The sequence below is a fragment of the Microcebus murinus genome, chromosome 24 (assembly GCF_040939455.1).
Source record: "Microcebus murinus isolate Inina chromosome 24, M.murinus_Inina_mat1.0, whole genome shotgun sequence".
In the NCBI taxonomy this organism is placed as follows: Eukaryota; Metazoa; Chordata; class Mammalia; order Primates; family Cheirogaleidae; genus Microcebus; species Microcebus murinus.
In genome coordinates this window covers 952,081-971,949 of record NC_134127.1, presented here as the reverse complement: position 1 = coordinate 971,949, position 19,869 = coordinate 952,081, and the positions used below count along the sequence as shown (strand labels likewise).

Sequence of the window (19,869 nt, the reverse complement as noted above, 5' to 3'; positions counted from 1 at the left end):
AGGAGACCTCTAAAATTCTCACCTGCCCCCGTCGGATGCATCGACTTTACCAAGAAACCAAGAAGACAAAGGTGTCAGGTGACGGCAGCCCCTCGCACCCCTCGCCGCGCTACACGTCTCCAGCAGCTTGCATGTGTCATCACGTGCGCCACCATGAGGGGTCAGACAGTGCACTGAGGGATTTGTTCTTTTCATTAAAGGCCATTTGATCAATGTAAAACTGAACTGGATTTCACGGAAAGACTCATTTATTATTATTACTTTAGAGACGGCCTTGCTCTGTCACTCAGGCTGGAGTGCAGAGGCGTCACCACAGCTCACTGCAGCCTCCAACTCCTGGGCCAAAGCGGTCCTCCTGCTTTGGCCTCCTACAGCCACCATGCCTTGTGAAAGACTCACATTTTTAAATTTGCAAATCAAACTAATTTGTGTTCAATTTTTTTAAGGAACAAAGATATTTTATGGAACTTCCACACTATCATAGAAGGGCCCCAGGAAAAATATCACCATGCCACAGGGCAGGTAAGAAAGGGCAAAACCAGCTGCAAACGGCACAAACCTGGTCCTGCCAGCGAGCTCCTGGCCACCCCTCCCGCCCAGTGTGAGACCTCGGGCAGGTCGTTCACGTGCCCTGCTGCAGTCTCCCATCTAGAAAATGAGGCTCTTGGTGCAGACTCATCATTTTGCTCAGCACACACTTACTGAGCGCTTACTGAGCACCACTCTTGGAGACACTGGAAATAGAGTGAATGAGACAGACAAAGCCCCTGCTCGCACAGAATTTATCTCTTAATGCAGGAAGGGGGAGACAGATAATAAATCAGAAAGAAATAGGATAATTCCAGATAGGGAGGAAAACTAAACAAAATAATGTGACAGAGCGGGCGGTGGGGTGGGTGGAGGTGAGCAGGTAGGCCAGAGGTCTTCTCCAGGTGGCGACGTCTGAGCTGACACGGACAAAAGCGGGTGAGCTAGCTGGCAGCAGAGGCCACAGACAAACAGGACTTCTAGCACAGAGGCCCCAAGAAGGCAGCCAGCTAGAGACATCTGAGGAGAACAAAGGCAGCAGGGCTGTAGCAACGTGAGAGGGCAGAGATGGAGGCTGGGAGCTTAGCAGGAACACACCGCACCCAGCTTGGCACCCAGCCAATGGCCCATGACCTGCGGCTACTGTTATTCCTGGTAAAATAGTCACCTGAACACACATACATTAACATTCTGGGGCTAGGCTCAGTGGCTCATGCCTGTAATCCCAGCACTTTAGGAAGCCAAGGCAGGAGGATCACTTCAGGCCAGGAGTTTGAGGCCAGCCTGGGCAACATAGCAAGACCCTGTCTTAATAAAAAAAAAAAAAAAAAAAAAAAAACACACATTCCGGAAGATGGCAGAGTCCAATAGCAGTACCTGACACCCACTCCCCTCAAATCCATGATGAGACTTACCAACTAATCCCAAACGGAATTGGCAGCAATGACAATAACTGAGAATTGGGTCTGCACCAGGCCTGGGGTGTTGGGTGCTTACTGCTCACCCCCACTGGGAAGACAGCACCCAAAGATTTGTTCTGTGTCCAGCTGGTGCCACAGCCACAGGCAGGGGAAGGACATGTCTTTGCATCTTCAGCCTCACCTCCAACGTGAGGACGGTACCCTGCCTGCACCGGGACCAAGTCCCATGGCGACAGTAGAAGGAAGAGGGGTTGAAGGCTGCCCTGCTGGCCTTCTCGCCAGAAGGCACACCAGAATCTCACCTCTAGACAGGTGCAGGGAGCTGTTTTTGAAAAGAAGCTTCTCTTGACATCCCAGCTGCTGTGGCCAAGGTCAAATCACATTCAAGGTTAATTAGACAGAAGAAATATTGATACAAGTGCTAGCCTATGAAGATAACCTTATGGCCAGGACTGACTATGTAACTTGTGGGGCCCAGGACAAAATCGAAATGTGGGGCCCCTTGTTAAAAATGATGAATAATTTCAACGAGACCCTGTGCAACTGTGCAGGGTGCCCACCTGTGAAGCCAGCCTCACCCTCACCTACCGCTCAAAAGAGGGACAACGTGCTTAAAATACAGCACCAGTAGAATGGCAGCTGCAGAGAAATCCAACGTGCATGCCCACCCCTGCTCCGCCCCCTAAGAGCCATGGCCTGGGGAATGTAAGTGCATCACCTTGACCCCCGCTTTTCAGCCCAGGAAACCAGAGATCACTTCCTCTGGGTTGCTGCCCTCTTGAGTTTGCTGTGAGAGAGCAAACAGATAATGCAGGTGGGGCGCAGGGAGTGGGCCGCACCAATGTAAGGGATCACCATTATTCACAGGGCCCAGAAGAGCTGGGATTTCTGAAGAGCATTGACATTCCCCAGCAATTAAGTCAAATTAACATAATTCAAACAAAACATCTAATTTTAGCCGTGTGTAATGATTCCCCCTAAACAGCACAGACACTGCTGCGTCTCACTCGAGGAGTGCAGTGCCAGAGCGACGCAGGAAGGAAACCAAACCACTGTGACACAGGCCTTTTACCCAGGCAGGCGCCAGGCTGTTTCAGTTCTCACAACCGAAAGGCATGCTCCTGCGTGGATATGACCGCATCCAGCCACGGAGCACCGCCCCCGCACCCCCCCAGAGACGGAAGAGGGCCCAGCAACACCCCTGCCGGAGGGGGAGTCAGAAGCCTTGAGGATCTTTCAATGGACCAGGCCTGTGGCCTCAGTTTACCCATCTGTAAAACCGAAGCAATAATGCTTCTTCTGCCTCCCTTCCTCAAAGGATTGGTTAAGGATCAAAGGAGTTAATAATTATTATCCTATGTGTCTGTGTTTAATGCAAATTACCAAATTTATTCATTCAGCCAACAGGCTCTTGGATGCAAGGTGACCAAGGCACTGTCTCTGCACACAGTCCAGCAAGAAAAGCAGGCACTTAACCCAGAGGCTGGCAAACCGTGCCCAAGGGCCAGACCCTGCCTGCTGCCAGTTTTTGTACAGCCCACACCCTAAGAATGATTTTTACATTTTTAAATGGTTCAGGAAAACAAAAGAATAACATTTTGTAATGCATGAAAATTAAATGAAATTCAAATGTTAGCGTCTATAAATAAAGTTTTACTGGAACACAGCCATGATCGTTTGTTTGTGTATTGTCTGTGGCTGCTTTAGTGTTACAATGGCGGAGGCGAACACTTGCAGCAGAGACTAAAATATTTACCGGTCATTCACGGTAAAAGTTTGCCGACCCTTGATTCAGACAAACAAAACCATGAGTGCTATAACGGTGATGTTATCAGTGCTAATGGAACACAGAAAAGGGAGCAATTATCTCTGCTTAACGAAGCCAGGGAAGGCACCCCAGAAGAAGCGATTTTTTTCTTGGACTTTGATGCTCAGCTGTGAGCCTTGGGAAGCTGCTGTCCCATCCCAGGCTTCAGTTTGCTGCCTACAGAATAAGCAGGTTGTACTTGAACTGGGGTCCCTTCCACTGATGTGGTGCAGCACCCCACGCGGCCCTGAGCCCAGATGTGGAGAACCGACCGTGCATCCACGCTAGGCCCTGGCTGGCAGTGCGCAGCCCCTGCACAGGCCCCCGCTGCACATGGCACCCACAGAGCGCTAATTAGGGCACTGGGATGGGGAGCAGTTTGGGACAATCTACCTAGGGCTTCTTCCTTCTACCAGGCTCCAGAGAGGGCTCAGCCTTCTGCACCCAAACACAACTCCCAGGCAGAGGCAGCCGGCAGGTCCTGAATAATTGAGCACCCTGCACGGGCACTGCAGACAGGCACATCCCATTCTGCAGCCTCTACGTTCTGCTGTCTCAACTTGGTAGGGTCATTTCCATACGGAACAAAAGAAAAAAATCTCTCTCGTCTCCTTAGAGCTCCTCCCTCCATACTGTAATCGAAGAAGAATCATTGCCTGGAAGAGCTGAGCCTGGAAACCTGGCTCTAGTGCTCTGTGTGATTGGGACAAACGGTTTCCTCTCTCCACACGGCAGTGTCCCCACAAAGGTGACAGGGTGGGAAATCCCCAAGGTCCCTTCCAAGAGGCTGTATCATCTAGTCTAGTCCAGAGCAGAAAACTGATGCCCAGAGAGGTGAAGTGGGTTCCCCAGGGTCACCCAGCCACTTCCTGAGGGGCAGAGTCAGGACCAGCACCTTTAGCTCCCAACGGCCCCATTCTAAGACACTGCCCAGCTGCTGCCTCATGGTGTGTACATGTCTTGTCTCTGTCCACGACTATGCCTACATCTGTCTGTCTCTGTGTGTCTGTCTATGCCTGTATCTACACCTGTGCCCAATGTCTGTGTCTGTCAAATCCATGTCTATATCTACGGGATTGGCTCTTTTCTGGGGGATACAAGCCTTCTCTCCCAAGTGACTTGGAGACTAACATAGCACGGGGATGGCATTTCCCCGATACATACAGTTCTAGTTCCCAAACTCTAGGCTCTTGTTAGGTGCTTTTAAAATGTCCTTTGTGTTTAGCCTTCTGCCCCTTCCTCCCCATCTTAGGCACTTAAATGCATTTTGTTTAATCCTCACGATAGCCCTAGAAGCAGTCAGGCAAAGATTTTAAAATCAGGCAGCTGGCATGAGCCCCGGCTCTGGCTCTGATGAGGTGTATGGCCTTGGAGGGGTTCCTTAACCTTCCAGAGCCCCCTGAAGTCCTCACCTGTAAAATGGGGTTCCCACACACCTGGCCAGGAGGGAGGGCCGAGGGAGCTGGAGTGGGCACTGCGCCTGTCAGAGATGCCCCTCGCCCTCCCCCATCTCCTTTGGTGAGAGAGTGTCAGCCACCCTGGCTCGGCCTGGCCGTTTCCTGCTAGTGGCAGGTGTGCTCTGGGACTCAGTCACAGGCGCCATACATTGCACGGCCTGGGAAAACCCTCAGCCAACACATGGCGGCAGAGTGCGAAGGGTCTGTCCACACCCCGCCCACGCTCCTTCAGGACAGGCCCCTCTCCCCCAGCATCTCTGACCCAGACTCAGAGCTCAAAGGAGGTGAAGCGTGACGGGTGAGCAGGAACCAGACGTGCCGGGGGACCAGCTTGTGGAAGGCACACTCCAAGGGTGCCCAGCGAATCCAGTAGCAGGGGGAGGGGTAACAAGAGTCAAGGGCTCAGGTGCAGGCCAACCATGTGTGGCCTCGGAGCTGTGGGAGAGTTTGGACTTCATCCTCGAGGAAGTGGGAAGCAGCCGAAGGGTCTTAGGAAGAAAAATGACAACTATCAAATTTATGTTTGAAAAAAGTGATTCTGGCTGCCAGATACAGAGAGGATTGGAAGGACAGGGCCAGAGGCAGCGACGATGCAGGCAGAGCCGGGAGGACACGCAGGGGCGAGGATGGTGTGCTCGTCGTGGATCTCCTTAAAAGCTCTTCCTGAAGAATCTAACGGTGGTGCAGCTTTGACCTTGGTGCAGAGCCACAGAGGTAGTTTTTTCCGTCTGTCTCTTGGAAGCCCTGTGGAGCAGCATTGCCATCTGGGTTTACAGAGCTACAATTCTACACACTGGTGACGGCCCAGTTGTCCTTCAAATGCAGATCTGTTCAAGAATGAAGTCAGGGCCGGGAGTGGTGGCTCACGCCTGTAATCCTAGCACTTTGGGAGGCTGAGGCGGGCGGATTGCTCTAGGTCAGGAGTTCGAAACCACCCTGAGCGAGACCCCGTCTCTACCAAAAATAGAAATAAATTAATTGACCAACTAAAAATATATATATACAAAAAATTAGCCGGGCATGGTGGCGCATGCCTGTAGTCCCAGCTACTCGGGAGGCTGAGGCAGGAGGATCGCTGAGCCCCAGAGATTGAGGTTGCTGTGAGCCAGGCTGACGCCAGGGCACTCACTCTAGCCTGGGCAACAGAGTGAGACTCTGTCTCAAAAAAAAAAAAAAAAAAAAAGAATGAAGTCAGAAGGCTATGACACATGTGGCCAGCAAGAAGACAGTACTTTTTTAAAAAGACACACTATTTGACTATGGTTTGCTCTCCCGGAAGCGGACACTGTAGAAGTACACTGGCTCAAGAAGTCAGTAGTAACAACAGGGTTCCCAGCCCTTGTTCAGTGTAGTGGGCAGGTTGTGGGTCCCTCCTGTGAGTGCTGCAGCTCCCTCAAATCGAGAAGACCCGCTGGCTGGCCCTGCCACATGCAGGTCCCTGCCCACGGCCTCATAGGCTACTCAGCCACTGGCACCACGAAGCCCAAGACGGGCAGGGCAGTGTCCCATTCCCAGAGCGTTAGCAATGGCAGAACCAAAGCAGCTCTTTCAAGTGACATTAAAATGAGTTCATCAGATCCCCCTGCCACAGGGGACTCCACTTCTCTGTAAATCCAAGGCGACTCTTTAGACAGTTTAGACTCCAGAGCTTTTCTGACTTGGGCTGTTCCAGATTCTCCAGTCACTGCTATTTCCGGTCAGGTTTGCATGTCTGCAGTCCATCCTCATTCAGCAGGAAACTACAACCATACTAGGCAGGTACTGCCTGCCAGCTGTGGGCTCTAACCCGATGGCCATTTCTGAAAAGGACCTCACCATACGTAAATGATATACGAGCTAAGAATTTAGCCAAGTGGGACCAGACTTTCATCTTTAAGTCCCATTTAGAGTTAAAAACGAAATTTCCAGTGGTCACATTTCTAAAGTCTTTGTTTACTTATCCCTCCAGAGCTCTGGTGCAGACGTGTCTCTCTCTGCCACCCGCCCCCAGGCTCATGGCCTACTAGCACTCACGCCTGGGGCTTTACTGGCAGGAACTGAGGCATTGGCCCTGGCATTTATTGAGCACCTACTATATTCCAGGTACTCTCCATGTATTAAGTCATTCGATCGGCCCGATTAACCCTGCATAGCTGTCAGGTAGGCACTATCCTCTCCATCTTACTTACAGGTGGCAAAACTGAGTCTCCAGAAGAGTCACAAAGCAACATGCCCGGAGTCATCCAGCTAGTAAACACCTGCCTCCATCACACCCCAAAGACCATGCCTCTCCATGCCTGCTTGGACTTCACAGCCACAGATGACCTCCTGACACACACTGAAGCCCTTTTGATTCTCTGGTTACCTTGCCCATGAGCGTCCAGAACAAGATGGGGCAGGGCAGCCCAACCCCTCGAGGACTCGGGAGGTGATGTCCAAGTTGAGTTGTGATGCAGGAGTTGGCATTTGTGCTGGAGGCCAAAGGTGCAGCACGTGGGAAGAGGCAAATGCAAGGGAAACACACACACCTGAAGTACTGGGGGAGTTCAGAACACAGCCTAGCCCAGCGTGCAGGGAAGGAAGCCATGAGATGGGAGAGGCCACTAGCGGAGGGCAGGGCAGGAATCCAGGGTAACAAGCCTGGGTTTCACTCTAAGGGCAATTAGGGAGCCACTGCAGGACTTGCAGGGGGAGTGCTGAGATCTGATTTGCATTTCTGGAAGATCACCCTGGCTGCAGAATGGAGCATTCGACCCAGCACACACACACACTCTCAAGCTGGTTTACAACGGATGGCCTCACGTGCCAAGACCCAACTGCCCGGGCTCTTGGGGACCACACTCCAGCTCCACTGTGAGCCAGTACATCCTGTTACCTCCTTGGCTCTGGTCCACACCACCTCGGGATTCCTCACTGGGGGTGTGATGTCATCTATAAATTCTAGCCTTCATCTTCAGAAGACACACAGGCATAGAAAGCCTGGCTACCCTCTTTGACAGGAAGGGAACCTCTCTCTTTCCTTTTTCTTTTCTGTGTCTCAATAACACATAGTGTTTACTTTTCACAATTATTAAAAATATGGAAAGGCATTAAAAAGAAAACTTACTCACCCAGAAACATAAGAGATGACCACTGCTAACAGTGTGTGTTTCCCAATTTAACTGCATGTTACTTGGCCACACCCACCCTGTTTTCCTGGTCTGTGCAGCTTATATTACATACACAAGCTTATACTGTGTCCACTGAAAGTCAACACTGCAACTAAAGCATCTTCCCATTTTTTTAATTAAAAGTGTATTCTCAAAAACACATTCTTTTAGGCATCATATTTAGCGATCGTGTAACATGTCACCATACAGGAGATGGTTCTGCAGTCCCTTCTTCAAGAGCCAGCTGGACCTGCCCCTCCAGCCTCCTCCAGCCCAAGGTGGGGGCATCTCTCCCTGCAATTACAGCACCTACCTAGCAGTCAGGCTCCTTAGTTCTAACACCCCGTCAGCTTGGTGGCCTGCGTGTGCCACATTTCAAGCCAACACTGGGAATATCTGGGTTCCTGGGCCTTGCTACAGAGCACAGACTTGAACTGATAGCCGGCCCCTTCCCACCACAGCCCAACAGGCCCTGATATTTAAGAACTCTTTCTATAAGTCTTCTCCCTATGCCAGCTACCCGATGATGTATGCCAAAAAAACCCTCGTCACCTTCCCAACTCGTCCCCTGCCTCTCTCCTAGCTCGACGAAAGGCACCACCAACTATCTGCCCAAACACGAAGCCAGGAAGGAGTTTCTGTTGATAGCTGATCATATGACATGCACATACTTACATATGCGAATATGATAACGTGTGTCAACATGAAATCTTCAACATCATTCCTGCTGCCCACATGTACCCACACCATCACTCACAAAGGCCAACTTCCTCCACCACTCAGTGTTCCTCCATTTGTCACTTGTTCTCCATCCATATCCAGCCTAGCCCTCAGTGGGATTAGCCTCAGTTTTCTGGGTGCCCTGCTTGCCACAGAGCTGCGTGCCACATCCCCTTGCTGCACAAAAGGCAGTGAGCCACCAGCTTCTGCTGGAGCCCTTAAGGCCCCCTCTGCCCCGCTAGGCCCTTGGCTCCCTCCACAGTCTCATCCTCCCCTCCCCAAGCCTGTGCTATTAAGCTCTCGATCACTCCATCCTCCAGACCCCGCTTTCTCACCTCCACTCCCACCTCTCCCTCCGCTGAGCAACTGGCCCTCATTACTGGCCCCTGACAGTCTACAAAGACCCAGCCCAGCTGCCACCTCCTCCACCCTCCACCTCCACCACTCCCCTCTGCTCCCCGGGCCCGGTCCGGTGTGGCCCAGCTGGTGCCGCTTATGCTCCCAGAGACTGGCCACAGTGTTAAAGTCCACTCTCGACTTGCCACTCGTTTTGGGGAAGTGGGTACAGAATAAGTAACAAGTAAACGCAAATCCCCTACGCACAAGCCTCCTTCCCACACCGCCTGGCTGCAGTTTCCCTTAGCCTTGTCATGTCCAGCAACTTGTTCCAGCCCGTCTGCGACAGCAGAGGCTACAGGCACCCAGCCTGCCCACGCAGGCGTCACCCGAGGGAAGCCTGCTAGGCACGGGTGTCTCCCCACGTACCCCGTGTCAGGCCCGCAGGTATGAAGTGGCAGCTCTCCAGGTAGCGCGCCTCCCCGCAAAGTGGCTCTGATGCTAACAAAGTTGAGAGGTCACTGGGCCTGTTTTCTCACTCCCCTCTTTCCCAGTGGGTCTTACCTTGGGGTTCGGGCTGTCCCTTCACTCTCAGAATTAGTTTTAAGGGCCGAGGGAGAGACAACTCCACACTCCTCTCCCTTCCCCACGATGCCTCCTCCCCTGCCCAGCCCTCCCAGTCCCAGGCAATGTCTGCATCTGCTCCCTGTCCACGGGCACTTGGGAACGCCGCAGGCTGCTCAGCTTCTTAGGGGCAGGCACTGAAACCACGGGATCCAAGAGATGGTGCGAGACTCCCCGGATGAGAGCCAGCCTTGCTCACCCACCCCCACCCGTCCCTGACACACCCGGCTGCAAGCACAGCTCCCAGCGGTGCCACCGGCCAGGGCTACAGGGCTCGGGGTTCTTCTACATGCCCCACATAAAAAGCAAAAGTCCGGACGATAAGACGATAGGCGATAATGGCAGAAATGCTGTCCCTCTGTACGTGTGTGATTGACACTAAGCGATTACGTGGAGAAGATGTCGACCGTAGTCAAAGGGGAAATAAACCTGTGGCGAGTCCGGGCAGCCAGAGACAGCACAGGTAACGCCGGGCTCCGTTCTCACTGGACTCGGTGCTGGCCTCGCTGCCCAGAGCCCTCAGCCCTCAGCCAGGCTGCTCCTGGGCATTCAGAGGAGACTCTGGACGCCCTCATCCCTCCAAGCCCTGCATTCTCTGCCCTAGGTCACCACTGCCTCCCGCAGATCTCCTGCCAATCTGCGAGTCCTTCGCTTCAGAGAGGATGGAAGTCTTCAGCTTTGTCTCTCCTGTCAGTGCTAGCACAGCTCTGAACACCCTCAGGGTGCAACCAATACCCAGGGAGGCAGCCTCTTCCTGTGGCTGTGACGAAGCCGCACAGTCAGGTGAGCCTGGGTGGCAGCCCCGGCTCTGGGATCACCAAACCGTCGGAGGACGCGGTAAGATAACGCACACAGCACACATAGAACACTGCAGACACCCCATAAATGCAGGCACTTCTGTCAGCACCTGTCACCATCAATGATGCTCCCAAATTGATGAATAGGCGACTGAACAGGTATTATGACCTCAGCAAAAACCCAGACAGATCTTCTTTGAGAAGTATCCAAGCACACTGGAAGCAAATAAGAAGGGAAAAAAGTTTGGTTTAAAAAAAATTGGCTGGCCATTAAATCTTTGCTTTGTCTTGGAGTGTCTATAAGGCAGGTTTTCCCTCCTTGGAGAATGTGTTGTGCTTTGCACTCCTAGATCCACGAAGGACCTCGGAGGAGGCTGGTCAACCCAGACTACCACACGCTCTGTTATCTGTGATGTCGCACCCAGATTTACTGTCCATGGTCCTAACAGTGATTGAAGTCTCAGAAAAACTAAGAACCACTTTTGTGTTCCCCTTTTGATATGCAGCTACAAATACCATGCAGGACGTTAACAAAGCTTGAAACATCCAAGCCCATCCTGAAGTTATAGACTGGACCCGTGTAGATTACAGAGCAGGTCTGTGATAATAAGTCTTGTCAAATAGAATATTCATTTTCCCCCTGAAAATAAAAGGAAGATATGATTTGCAGCACCCTTTTCTCATTTACCAGCCCTGAGATAATAATGTGCCGCCTTTCCAGGCAAACACTGAGATTTCACGCTACCACTGGAAGACCAAGCATGAACTTTGGCATAGGATTTATTAGAAAGAATAATTTAACAATCATTATGTTACTAACTATGACCCTGTAAATATGTGAGAGTTTTAAAACTTAGAAAGCACACTCTCATTTATTATCTCTTTTGATTCTCATCCCTATTTTACAGATGCGCAAACTGAGCCTCAGAGAACTTCAGAGGCTCACTTGTAATCCACGTACATTTTGCTGAAACTGGCACCTGACTCCTAGCCCAGTGCTCTGCAAGGGGTAGACTTTGAGCTTTCCGAGAACCAGAAATGGAGACAAGGAGCCGAGCAAAGTTTACTGCCTTTCTCAAAAACCCAAGCACTGACGACAAGAGATTTCACTTCAGTCAGAATAATTCAAGGGGGAAAAAAAATAGATTTACTTGGTACCAAATCTTTAGGGCCAACTCTTTCAAAACTGATTAGAAGGACTAAGAAAAAAAAATCTAAACTAGTTAAATGTAGCTTCTCAGTCAATCCAAGCCATAAGTATTTACAAAGTAGTTATGCACAAGACTCAAGCCCTGGCTTCAAGGAGCTTACAGATTGGCAGAAGGAATAAAACAAGAACTTCTGCCGGTGCATGTGTGCGGGAGCCTGCACGTGCGCGCGCGCGCGCGTGTGTGTGTGCACGAGCACACACACCAGAACAAAAGCCAAAGTACCCAAAGCCCAGAGAGAGAAGTGGGCGAGAAGAGGGGCAGCCAAGTAAGTTTTCTCAGGAGAGGGCGAGGGACTTTGACACTGAGGGAAGAAGAACTCGGTGACAGTGAGTGTCGGCCTATGCAGAGGAGTCCTGGAGGCAAGCTGAGGACCCAGTAACACAGATGAGAATTGCGTGGTGCACACTCACTAGTGCCAGCTAATTTTTATTAGAAGAATGGGGAAGAAGCCTCAACTGGGGTTTTAAAAAGCATTGCTACATTGAGAGAACCAGAACTGGCCAGCAGGCAGCCTTTGCTGGAGTGAGCAAGAGAAACGGAGAGACCCTGCAGGCTGGCTCGTGTCTCCATCACAGGGGACAACTTTAGCCATGGCCAGCATCTCCCAGAGTCAGGGCCACTTCCACTTTTTGAGACTCCCAAATGTACTAAAATAAGAAGAAATGCCAAAGCAGCACCAATGTTGTGGTTTTAAAGGCTTACAACTAATAAATTAACACTTAGTAATTCACATGCAATCCACCATGATTAGGCTTACTCAAAAGCCTAATATCAATGTATGCTGCAACATCTATTAATGAAATGGTTTAGCCACAGGACCCAGGTGTAAAGCTGTGTCATGAACATTGTTCTCCCTCAATCCTGTCAGCTGTCTCTTGGATTAATTTATAAACCCAATTGGAGATAACAGCAGAAGTTTACATTTGAGGCCCTTTGCAACTGAGAGTCGTGGGCCAGCATGATTCTCCTGCTTAATTTCCCTGCTTCCTCCCTCGCACTTCCCCACCTCCCTGACCCTTAAACCCTCCTTGTCACAACTACTCCAGTCTCATGCAAGTTCCCCTAAAATCTCTCCTGTCATTGCAACCACTGGATCAACCACAGACCCCTCTGAAGTCTGGGCAGGGCTCCTGCAGTGGAGAGGAAGGCAGAGGGCTGTTGGCACAGCCAGGGAGGCCAGCAGAGCTGTCTGCACAGCACAGTGGTGGAGGCCATTCTCCACTCCTGGGTTTCCCTTCTCTCTCTTCCTACGGTCGTCCTCCATCCCTCTTTATGAGTGCTTGGCTCCTTGAGGCCCTGTGCAAACACTGTTGTTCCAAATGGCTCTAAAACCACCTGACATTTACTGCAGCAGAGACCCTGCGAGGAACTAACAACACGCTTACTGCTGGGATTCACTGCACCAAAAGATAGATGGTCCCACCGCCTGCCTACAGATGCCCACTGCTTTGCAAACGACTAGAAAAGAAATGTCAGGCTTTCTTCGGGTGCCCCCAAAAGACAGTCAGTCAAAAAATCCTGTGGATTGTTCACAGGAACACACGCCAGCGACCAAGACACATCGAGACGGGCAGAGACAAACATCATATGAACTCGCTCATCCAACCATTCACTCCACAAACACCTACTGCACACTCCTTGTGTGGCAAGTTCTGGGCTAGGCGCTGGGTACACAGCTGTGACGAGGACACAATCTTTCCCTTCACCATCAGAGGAGGAAACAGGCGGACAGATGGACAAGGAGAGCTCAGGAGACACCACCCAGGGGTCCCTCGAGCATGAGGGTGGCAGGTATGGTACCACCCCATAAAGCAAGGCTGAGACATCAGCCTCTTCTCTCCCTGTCTCCCCACCCTTCATGTCTCCTTCCTTCCTTGAACTCTGCCCTCATCCACCCTCTGCCTCACTCTCCCTCCACTTCCCTGTCCTCCTCTCCTCCCCTCCTCTCAGCCTCTGGGTAAACATAAAACAGGCTTAAGCCTAAGGCTCCCTGAAAGCTGTCATTCTTAATGCAAATGGCCTTTACATACCAGCTCTGCCATTTATTTATTTCCATCCCGACCTTCAGAAGCAGGGGAGACTTATCGGGAAATGTCATGAACGCTGAATTTTATTTTTTTAAAGAAAAGAGCTGCCGTCACAATAACAAGCACCTAAGGAGGATGGTGCTGCACACGATGCAGGCTGCCTGGAGCCCCATGAGAGCGCAGGCGCTTCCAGCGCTCCAGAGTTCAGCTCGATTCCTTGTGTCGAGGTGGCTCCTATATGTGTCAGTCAGTGCGTCACAACACCAGCCTCCTTCACCCGCCGCACACAGCACCCCTAGCAGGCGCCTTCGCACACAAGATCATCCACTGCACAACTGCAGCCATCGTCGAAGTCACAACCTGATTATTTCCACACAGGAGAGGGATGTGGTTCCACACTGTCAGTCCCCACTAGGCAGGTCACTACGGGACAGACACCTTTCCTTCGAGTAAATTCAGAATGCCCTTGGCTCAGCTAAGCATTCCCACACACAGCCAATGCCCTGGCACGAGATGTTCATTTGCACATACCAAGTTCTTTCCTCACACTGACATGAGCAAAGGAGGCTGCTTAACAGCCTCCCTATAGTCTGTGAGCCGACTGTAAAGTCCTCAGCTGCCTGATTTTAATACACTCTGCCTTAAAAAAAATCACTTCATTTGAGGAAAATGGCTCTTAGTTGGACTTCACCTTACATGAACCTTCAAATTGCCCCCCTGGCCCTCTGAGCCCTCACTGGGCCCTCTGAGAGCTTTCTCCAAATGCTCTCTGCACAGCCCTGCCCCTCACCCTTCCCTCTAGGGCCTTCCACCTTCTTGTCTTCTTGTGATTTTAGATTTAGCTGTAAATTGCAACTCTATTCTCTGAGACAGCTCTCAAGGCTATTCTAATGGCTTGGAGAACTCACAATCCTTATGAAATACAAACAAATCACCCCTACAGCCCACCCCATACCACACCCTCCACACCCAAAAAGAGTTTTTACATCATTGCTATCACTTCAAATTAAGATTTCCTCACCGTTGCAGCAATCACAGCACCCGGAACACTGCATGAAATGAAAATCCGTATGGAAGGTTTTGGGCACTTACTGACGCAGCATGCTGCGACCAGCTAGTCAAACAAGATAACACCGTTTGTAGGGAGGGGACTATATTACGATCTAGCACTAAAAAATTGAGATAAAGTTCACCAAGAATGCAAAGAATAAAGCCAAAGTAAAAGGAATACTGAAATTGCCACTTTTATAAGTGTGTTTCATATGCAGTCAGAATTCAGAATTATAGGGAGTTTTGCAGAATGGAAAAGAATCAAAAAAGAGAAGAAGAGAGAGTTGTGCTTTGACTATTGTTTAAAAAAAATTATTTATGGTATCAGGAGCGTCAAGGAGGAAGCTCGAGAGCAAGAAGTGGGATGAAAACACTGAATGAGCCGTTTTGGAGAGGGCTGTCTTGGCTCCAAAAGCAAGAGGCAGGGATGGAAATCCAGAGCACTCCTTCCTAACAAGCGGTTTACATTCATGCCAAGAAAGTGGGTGAGCACCGCCGTTCGAGCAGACTTCCCCGCCTGACTCACGAGACGGGCTCTGGTATTTCGGACCCCGGCAGAGGGACCTGAGGGAATTCTCCAAGTGGCACGAGCCCAAACTCTGATTCACCCTCGGCTTGGGGAAGGCCGCTTTTCTGTCCTGCTGAAGGAGGGTGCCTTTGAGAAACTACTATTTACACACGAGATGGCAATCTCTCAAGGGAGGAGGGGCCGCTGCCTTGCGAAGGGCACGGACACCCCAGAGCGGTGACCACCGCGGAAGCCTGAGGCGTCTCTGCCCGGGTCCCCTCTCGGCGACGAGGCTGCCCGTGGGCCCTGCGGCCGCCCGGGGAGGCGCGGCCCACCAGCAGACCTCCTTCTCAGAACGAGCCGATCCCGGGAAAACGTGTCCTTCCCACCAAGGCCGGCGCCCCTGCCCTGGCCCCGGGGCCCACTCCACTCCCGGGCCGCGGCGGGCGTCCTGAAGCCGGAGCTGGGCTTCGCCCGCGTCCAGCCGCGGCCCCCTCGCGGGCAAGGTGCTCCCACCTGGACAACGCGCCCAGCCCAAAGTGCCTCCGGAGGGCTCCGACCGGGCAGGAAGGCCCGGACCAGAAAGGAACGGCCAAAAACAGCGACCGCGGCTTTCGCGGTCCGCGTAGGTGCCTTCACGGGGGTCCCCACGCCCCTCGCAGAAAGCCACCTGCGCGCGCCCGTCCGCGGAGCCGCCCTCGGGCCGGCCCTGGGCAGCACGGCGCCGGCCCCTCCGGGACGCCCGCGCGCGCCGGCCGCCCGTCCCGAGGGACCCTCCGCGACGCCGCCGGGGGCCGCGCGGGGGCGGGGAGCGCCTTCCTTTCCGCCGCCAGACCCGGCAGGAAGGGCGCCCCTCGCCTCGGCGCCCGGGAAAGGTGCTGCGCGACAGAGAGCGGTCACGGGGGGCGCGGGCCGCGCGGACCCGGACCAGCCCTCCCGGGGCGCGGGCTGGGGGCGCACGCCGCAGCCGCGAAGTTGGTCCCGGGCGGCCGGGCCGCGGCGCCTGTCCTCGGTGCTGAGCGGCGTCCGCGCCGGCTTCTGCGCGCCCTCGGCCTCGCGGCGCCCGCTCGCCCTTCCACCTGCCCCGCGCTCTCCCCGGGCCGCAACCCCGGCCCGCGCTGCCCCCCAAGTCGTCCCTTCCCCAGCGGCCACCTCAGCCGCCGCCACCCCAAGTCGCCCCTTCCCCAGCATCCACCTCAGCCGCCGCCCCCCGAGTCGCCCCTTCCCAGCGGCCACCTCAGCCGCCGCCCCCCGAGTCGCCCCTTCCCCAGCGGCCACCTCAGCCGCCGCCCCCCGAGTCGCCCCTTCCCCAGCGGCCACCTCAGCCGCCGCCCCCCAAGTCGACCCTTCCCCAGCATCCACCTCAGCCGCCGCCCCCCGAGTCGCCCCTTCCCCAGCGGCCACCTCAGCTGCCGCCCCCCGAGTCGCCCCTTCCCCAGCGGCCACCTCAGCTGCCGCCCCCCGAGTCGCCCCTTCCCCAGCGGCCACCTCAGCCGCTGCCCCCCGAGTCGCCCTTTCCCCAGCGGCCACCTCAGCCACTGCCGCCCCAAGTCACCCCTTCCCCAGCGGCCACCTCAGCCACTGCCGCCCCAAGTCACCCCTTCCCCAGCGGCCACCTCAGCCGCCGCCAAGGCCACCTCAGCCGCCCCCCCCAAGTCGCCCCTTCCCCAGCGGCCACCTCAGCCGCCGCCGCCGCCCCCTCGTACCTTCTTCTTGCGGTCGCGGGAGCGGTTCCTGCGCTTCCTGTTGGACTCCTCCTTCTCCTTCTGCTCCTGGAGGGCCTGCGCCTCGATGTCTTTGATCTTCTTCAGCTGCTTGGCCGCCTGGGCCATGGCGGGTCACGGCGCAGCGCCCTCCCGGACCCTTGCCCGGCGACCGCGGTGGCGACGCCCTCCGAGAAGGCGGGCGGGGGTCTGGGCGCTGCGGCGGGTCGGGGACGGCGGCCGCCCGCGGCCCCGGAGCACCTGCCGCGCGGCCCGCCTCGTCCCCGGCGCCGGACGGCCGGCTCGGCCCCGCCCCCGCCCCTCCCCCCGCTGCGGCGTTGCGGGGCGGGGCGGCTCGCACTGCAGCGCGCCGGGCGCGGGGCGGGCTCCGCAGCTGGCGCGGCGGGCGCGGGGCAGCGGCGGGGCCGGGACAAAGCGGGCCGCCCGCGCGCGGCGGAGCCAGCGCGGCCCGCATGGCCGCGCGCGGGCCGAGGGGGGCGGCGGGAGCGGGAGCGGCGGGCGCGGGAGCGGCGGGCGGGCGGGCTGGGGCGCCCCCGGGCGGCCGTGCGGGCGGGCGCAGTCCCGGCGCTCCTGGGGCCGCACCGCCCCTTCCGCGCGTGTGGTCGCTCCCTCCGCGCGTTTGCCGGCGACTGACAGAAACGCGGGAGCCGCGGGCCGTTTCCCCGCGGCCTGCTCCGACGGGATGGTATCGGTCTCCGGCCCCCGCCCGCGCTCGGCGGTGCGGGCCGGCTGCGGGGCGCGCGGGAGGGGCCTGGCGCGCCGCCGCCCGCCACGTGACCGGCGGCAGAGCCGGCCGAGCAGCGCCCCTCGGCGTGGGGCCGCCCGGCGGCGGGGGAGTCGAGAGGGCGGTCTGGGACTCGGGGGCGAGCTGCGCGGGGCTCGGCTGCCGCCGGCCTTCCCCGCACGCAGCGCCGGGTGCGGGCGCTGACTGGAGCGGAGAAGGGAGCAGCCGCTGCACCGCGGGGACACTCGGGGGCGGGACGCTGTGCAGCTGCGAGGTGGCGGAATCCCGCCCTTGGGGCCCCACAGCCTCCACGCGCTCCCTGCCTGGGACCCCGCCACCCCGCGCCCGCGCTCTGCCCGCACGCGCCCGGAACCGGGTGCTGGCTGAGACCCGGCCTCCGTTTCTCAGCGCTGGGTCCTGGACCGTCTCCTCTGCTCGCTGTAGACACAGTGTGAGCCCAGGTGCCAATCCCACAAGGAACTTAAATTTGTAAGTAGCCACACTTAAAAAAAAAAAAATTTTTTTTAAAGAAACTGGTAAAATTAATTTTAATAATAGATTTGCATTCGGTATATTCAAGATATTCCAACATGGCAATGGATGTAAAATAATGAATAAGATATTTTACATTCTTACACTAAGTCCAGCATCCAGCGTGTATTTTTCGCTCACAGCACATCTAAATTTAGACTGGGCACGTTTTAATTGCTCGGTAGCTGCTTCTGACTGGTGCTCACTGTGTTGGACAGGGCGGCCCTGGGCTGACTCCCCAGGTCGGCTCACCCACGGCCCTGGCTGTAGCCAGCCTGCCAACAAGGCACCCCTTTTGTCTCCAGCACACACCTGTCCTCTGAGTGCCAGAGCCATGCGCCCTACACCCTCATCCGCTCTTGCCACCCACCTGCCTGCCCTGCACACTGCAGTCTTGACGATCTTTCCAAACTGCAGAGCTGGTCATTGCCACTTCTCAGCTCAACATCCTTCCTTTGTGCTCCCAGGAAGAAGATCAAAATCTGTTACATGGGCCTACCAGCCTCTGAATAATTGGGTTCTTTCCCACTCACCAGCTCATCTTGCTCTGGGCCGGCCCTGGTCGCTGCGCTCCAGCCTCAGCAGCCTTGGGACAGGTCGGTGCTGTCCCTCCACGGGGCCTGTGTCCTTGCTGCCCCTGCCCAGACTGCTCTGTCCCCAACCCCAGCAACCCCAGCCCCCGTTCCCAGGCTGGCTAACTCCAGCTCACTCATCAGATAGCAAAGTGGTCTTCACTCCTCAGGAGCCCCGGCCTGACCCCACCTTCTCGCCATGGCACCAAGCGGGAAGCCTTCCTAACACCTGCCTTAAGTGTTGACAGTGACGCAGGTCTCTCCCACCAGACTTTGAGCCCGTAAGGGAAGGGCTCCTGCCTGGTTAAGCTCACCACTGTCTATGCAGCACTTTGCAAAGCTTTGCCTGACACGGTAGGGCTCTGAGAACGTGCATTGAGGAAATCAGTACATTTAGTGTGGACTGCCTTAAGGGATGATAATGAAAACAGCAGCGTTGCTTCTGCACCAAGCATCATCACCATTTTGCAGGTGGGGAAATGAGGCACAGATAGGTTAAGTACCTGTTCAAGGTCACACAGCTGGTAAACAGTGGAGCCAGAACTTGAACCCTAGCAGGCTGGCTTGCTAGAGTCCACACTCCAATCACACTGCACTAAATCACTCAATTTCCTTGTCTGTAAACAAGAACACCCACCAATAAAACCTCCTCCCTAGGATTGCCTTGAGGACCAGGGGAGAGGGCAGATGTGAGTCTTTCTTTGCTGTACTGAGCTTCACTTTAGACTAGTTGGAGTCTAAGGCCCCTTTCAGTTCCAGGACCCTATAAATCTAAATTTCTCCTATAAATCTAAATCCTTATAGGAGCCTTTTGAGGAAAAAAGAAAGAAAGAAAGAAAGAGAGAGAGAGAGAGAGAGAGAGAGAGAGAGAGAGAGAGAGAGAGAGAAAGAGAGAGAGAGAAAGAGAGAAAGAGAGAAAGAAAGAAAGAAAGAAAGAAAGAAAGAAAGAAAGAAAGAAAGAAAGAAAGAAAGAAAGAAAGAAAGAAAGAAAGAAAGAAAGAAAGAAAGAAAGAAAGAAAGAAAGAAAGAAAGAAAGAGAGGGAAGGAAGGAAAGAAGAGATCTCTGCAACTCAAAGGGAAGACATGTTCATTAAGGAACGGTAGCCGGTGGGCAGTAGATACAGGGGTCCCGCCCAAGTTTCCCCTCAAATCACCACCCAGGATGGTGGCTCTGGACCTGGATTTTTCAGAAATCCCGGCAGGAG

General features: G+C 54.5%; 1 protein-coding gene across 6 annotated transcripts in view; it reads right to left on the bottom strand.

Annotated features, from left to right (window-relative positions):
- Window positions 1-17,080, bottom strand: part of ANK1 (ankyrin 1) — a 215,596-nt gene extending 198,516 nt beyond the window's left edge. For all 6 annotated transcript variants that reach the window (XM_075997373.1, XM_075997375.1, XM_075997376.1 and 3 more), the window contains exon 1: window positions 16,820-17,080. In XM_075997373.1, coding sequence (XP_075853488.1) covers window positions 16,820-16,945 — 126 coding nt within the window. In that variant the 5' untranslated portion in view covers window positions 16,946-17,080. The remainder of the gene's footprint in view (window positions 1-16,819) is intronic.
- Between the last annotated feature and the right edge of the window lie 2,789 nt (window positions 17,081-19,869).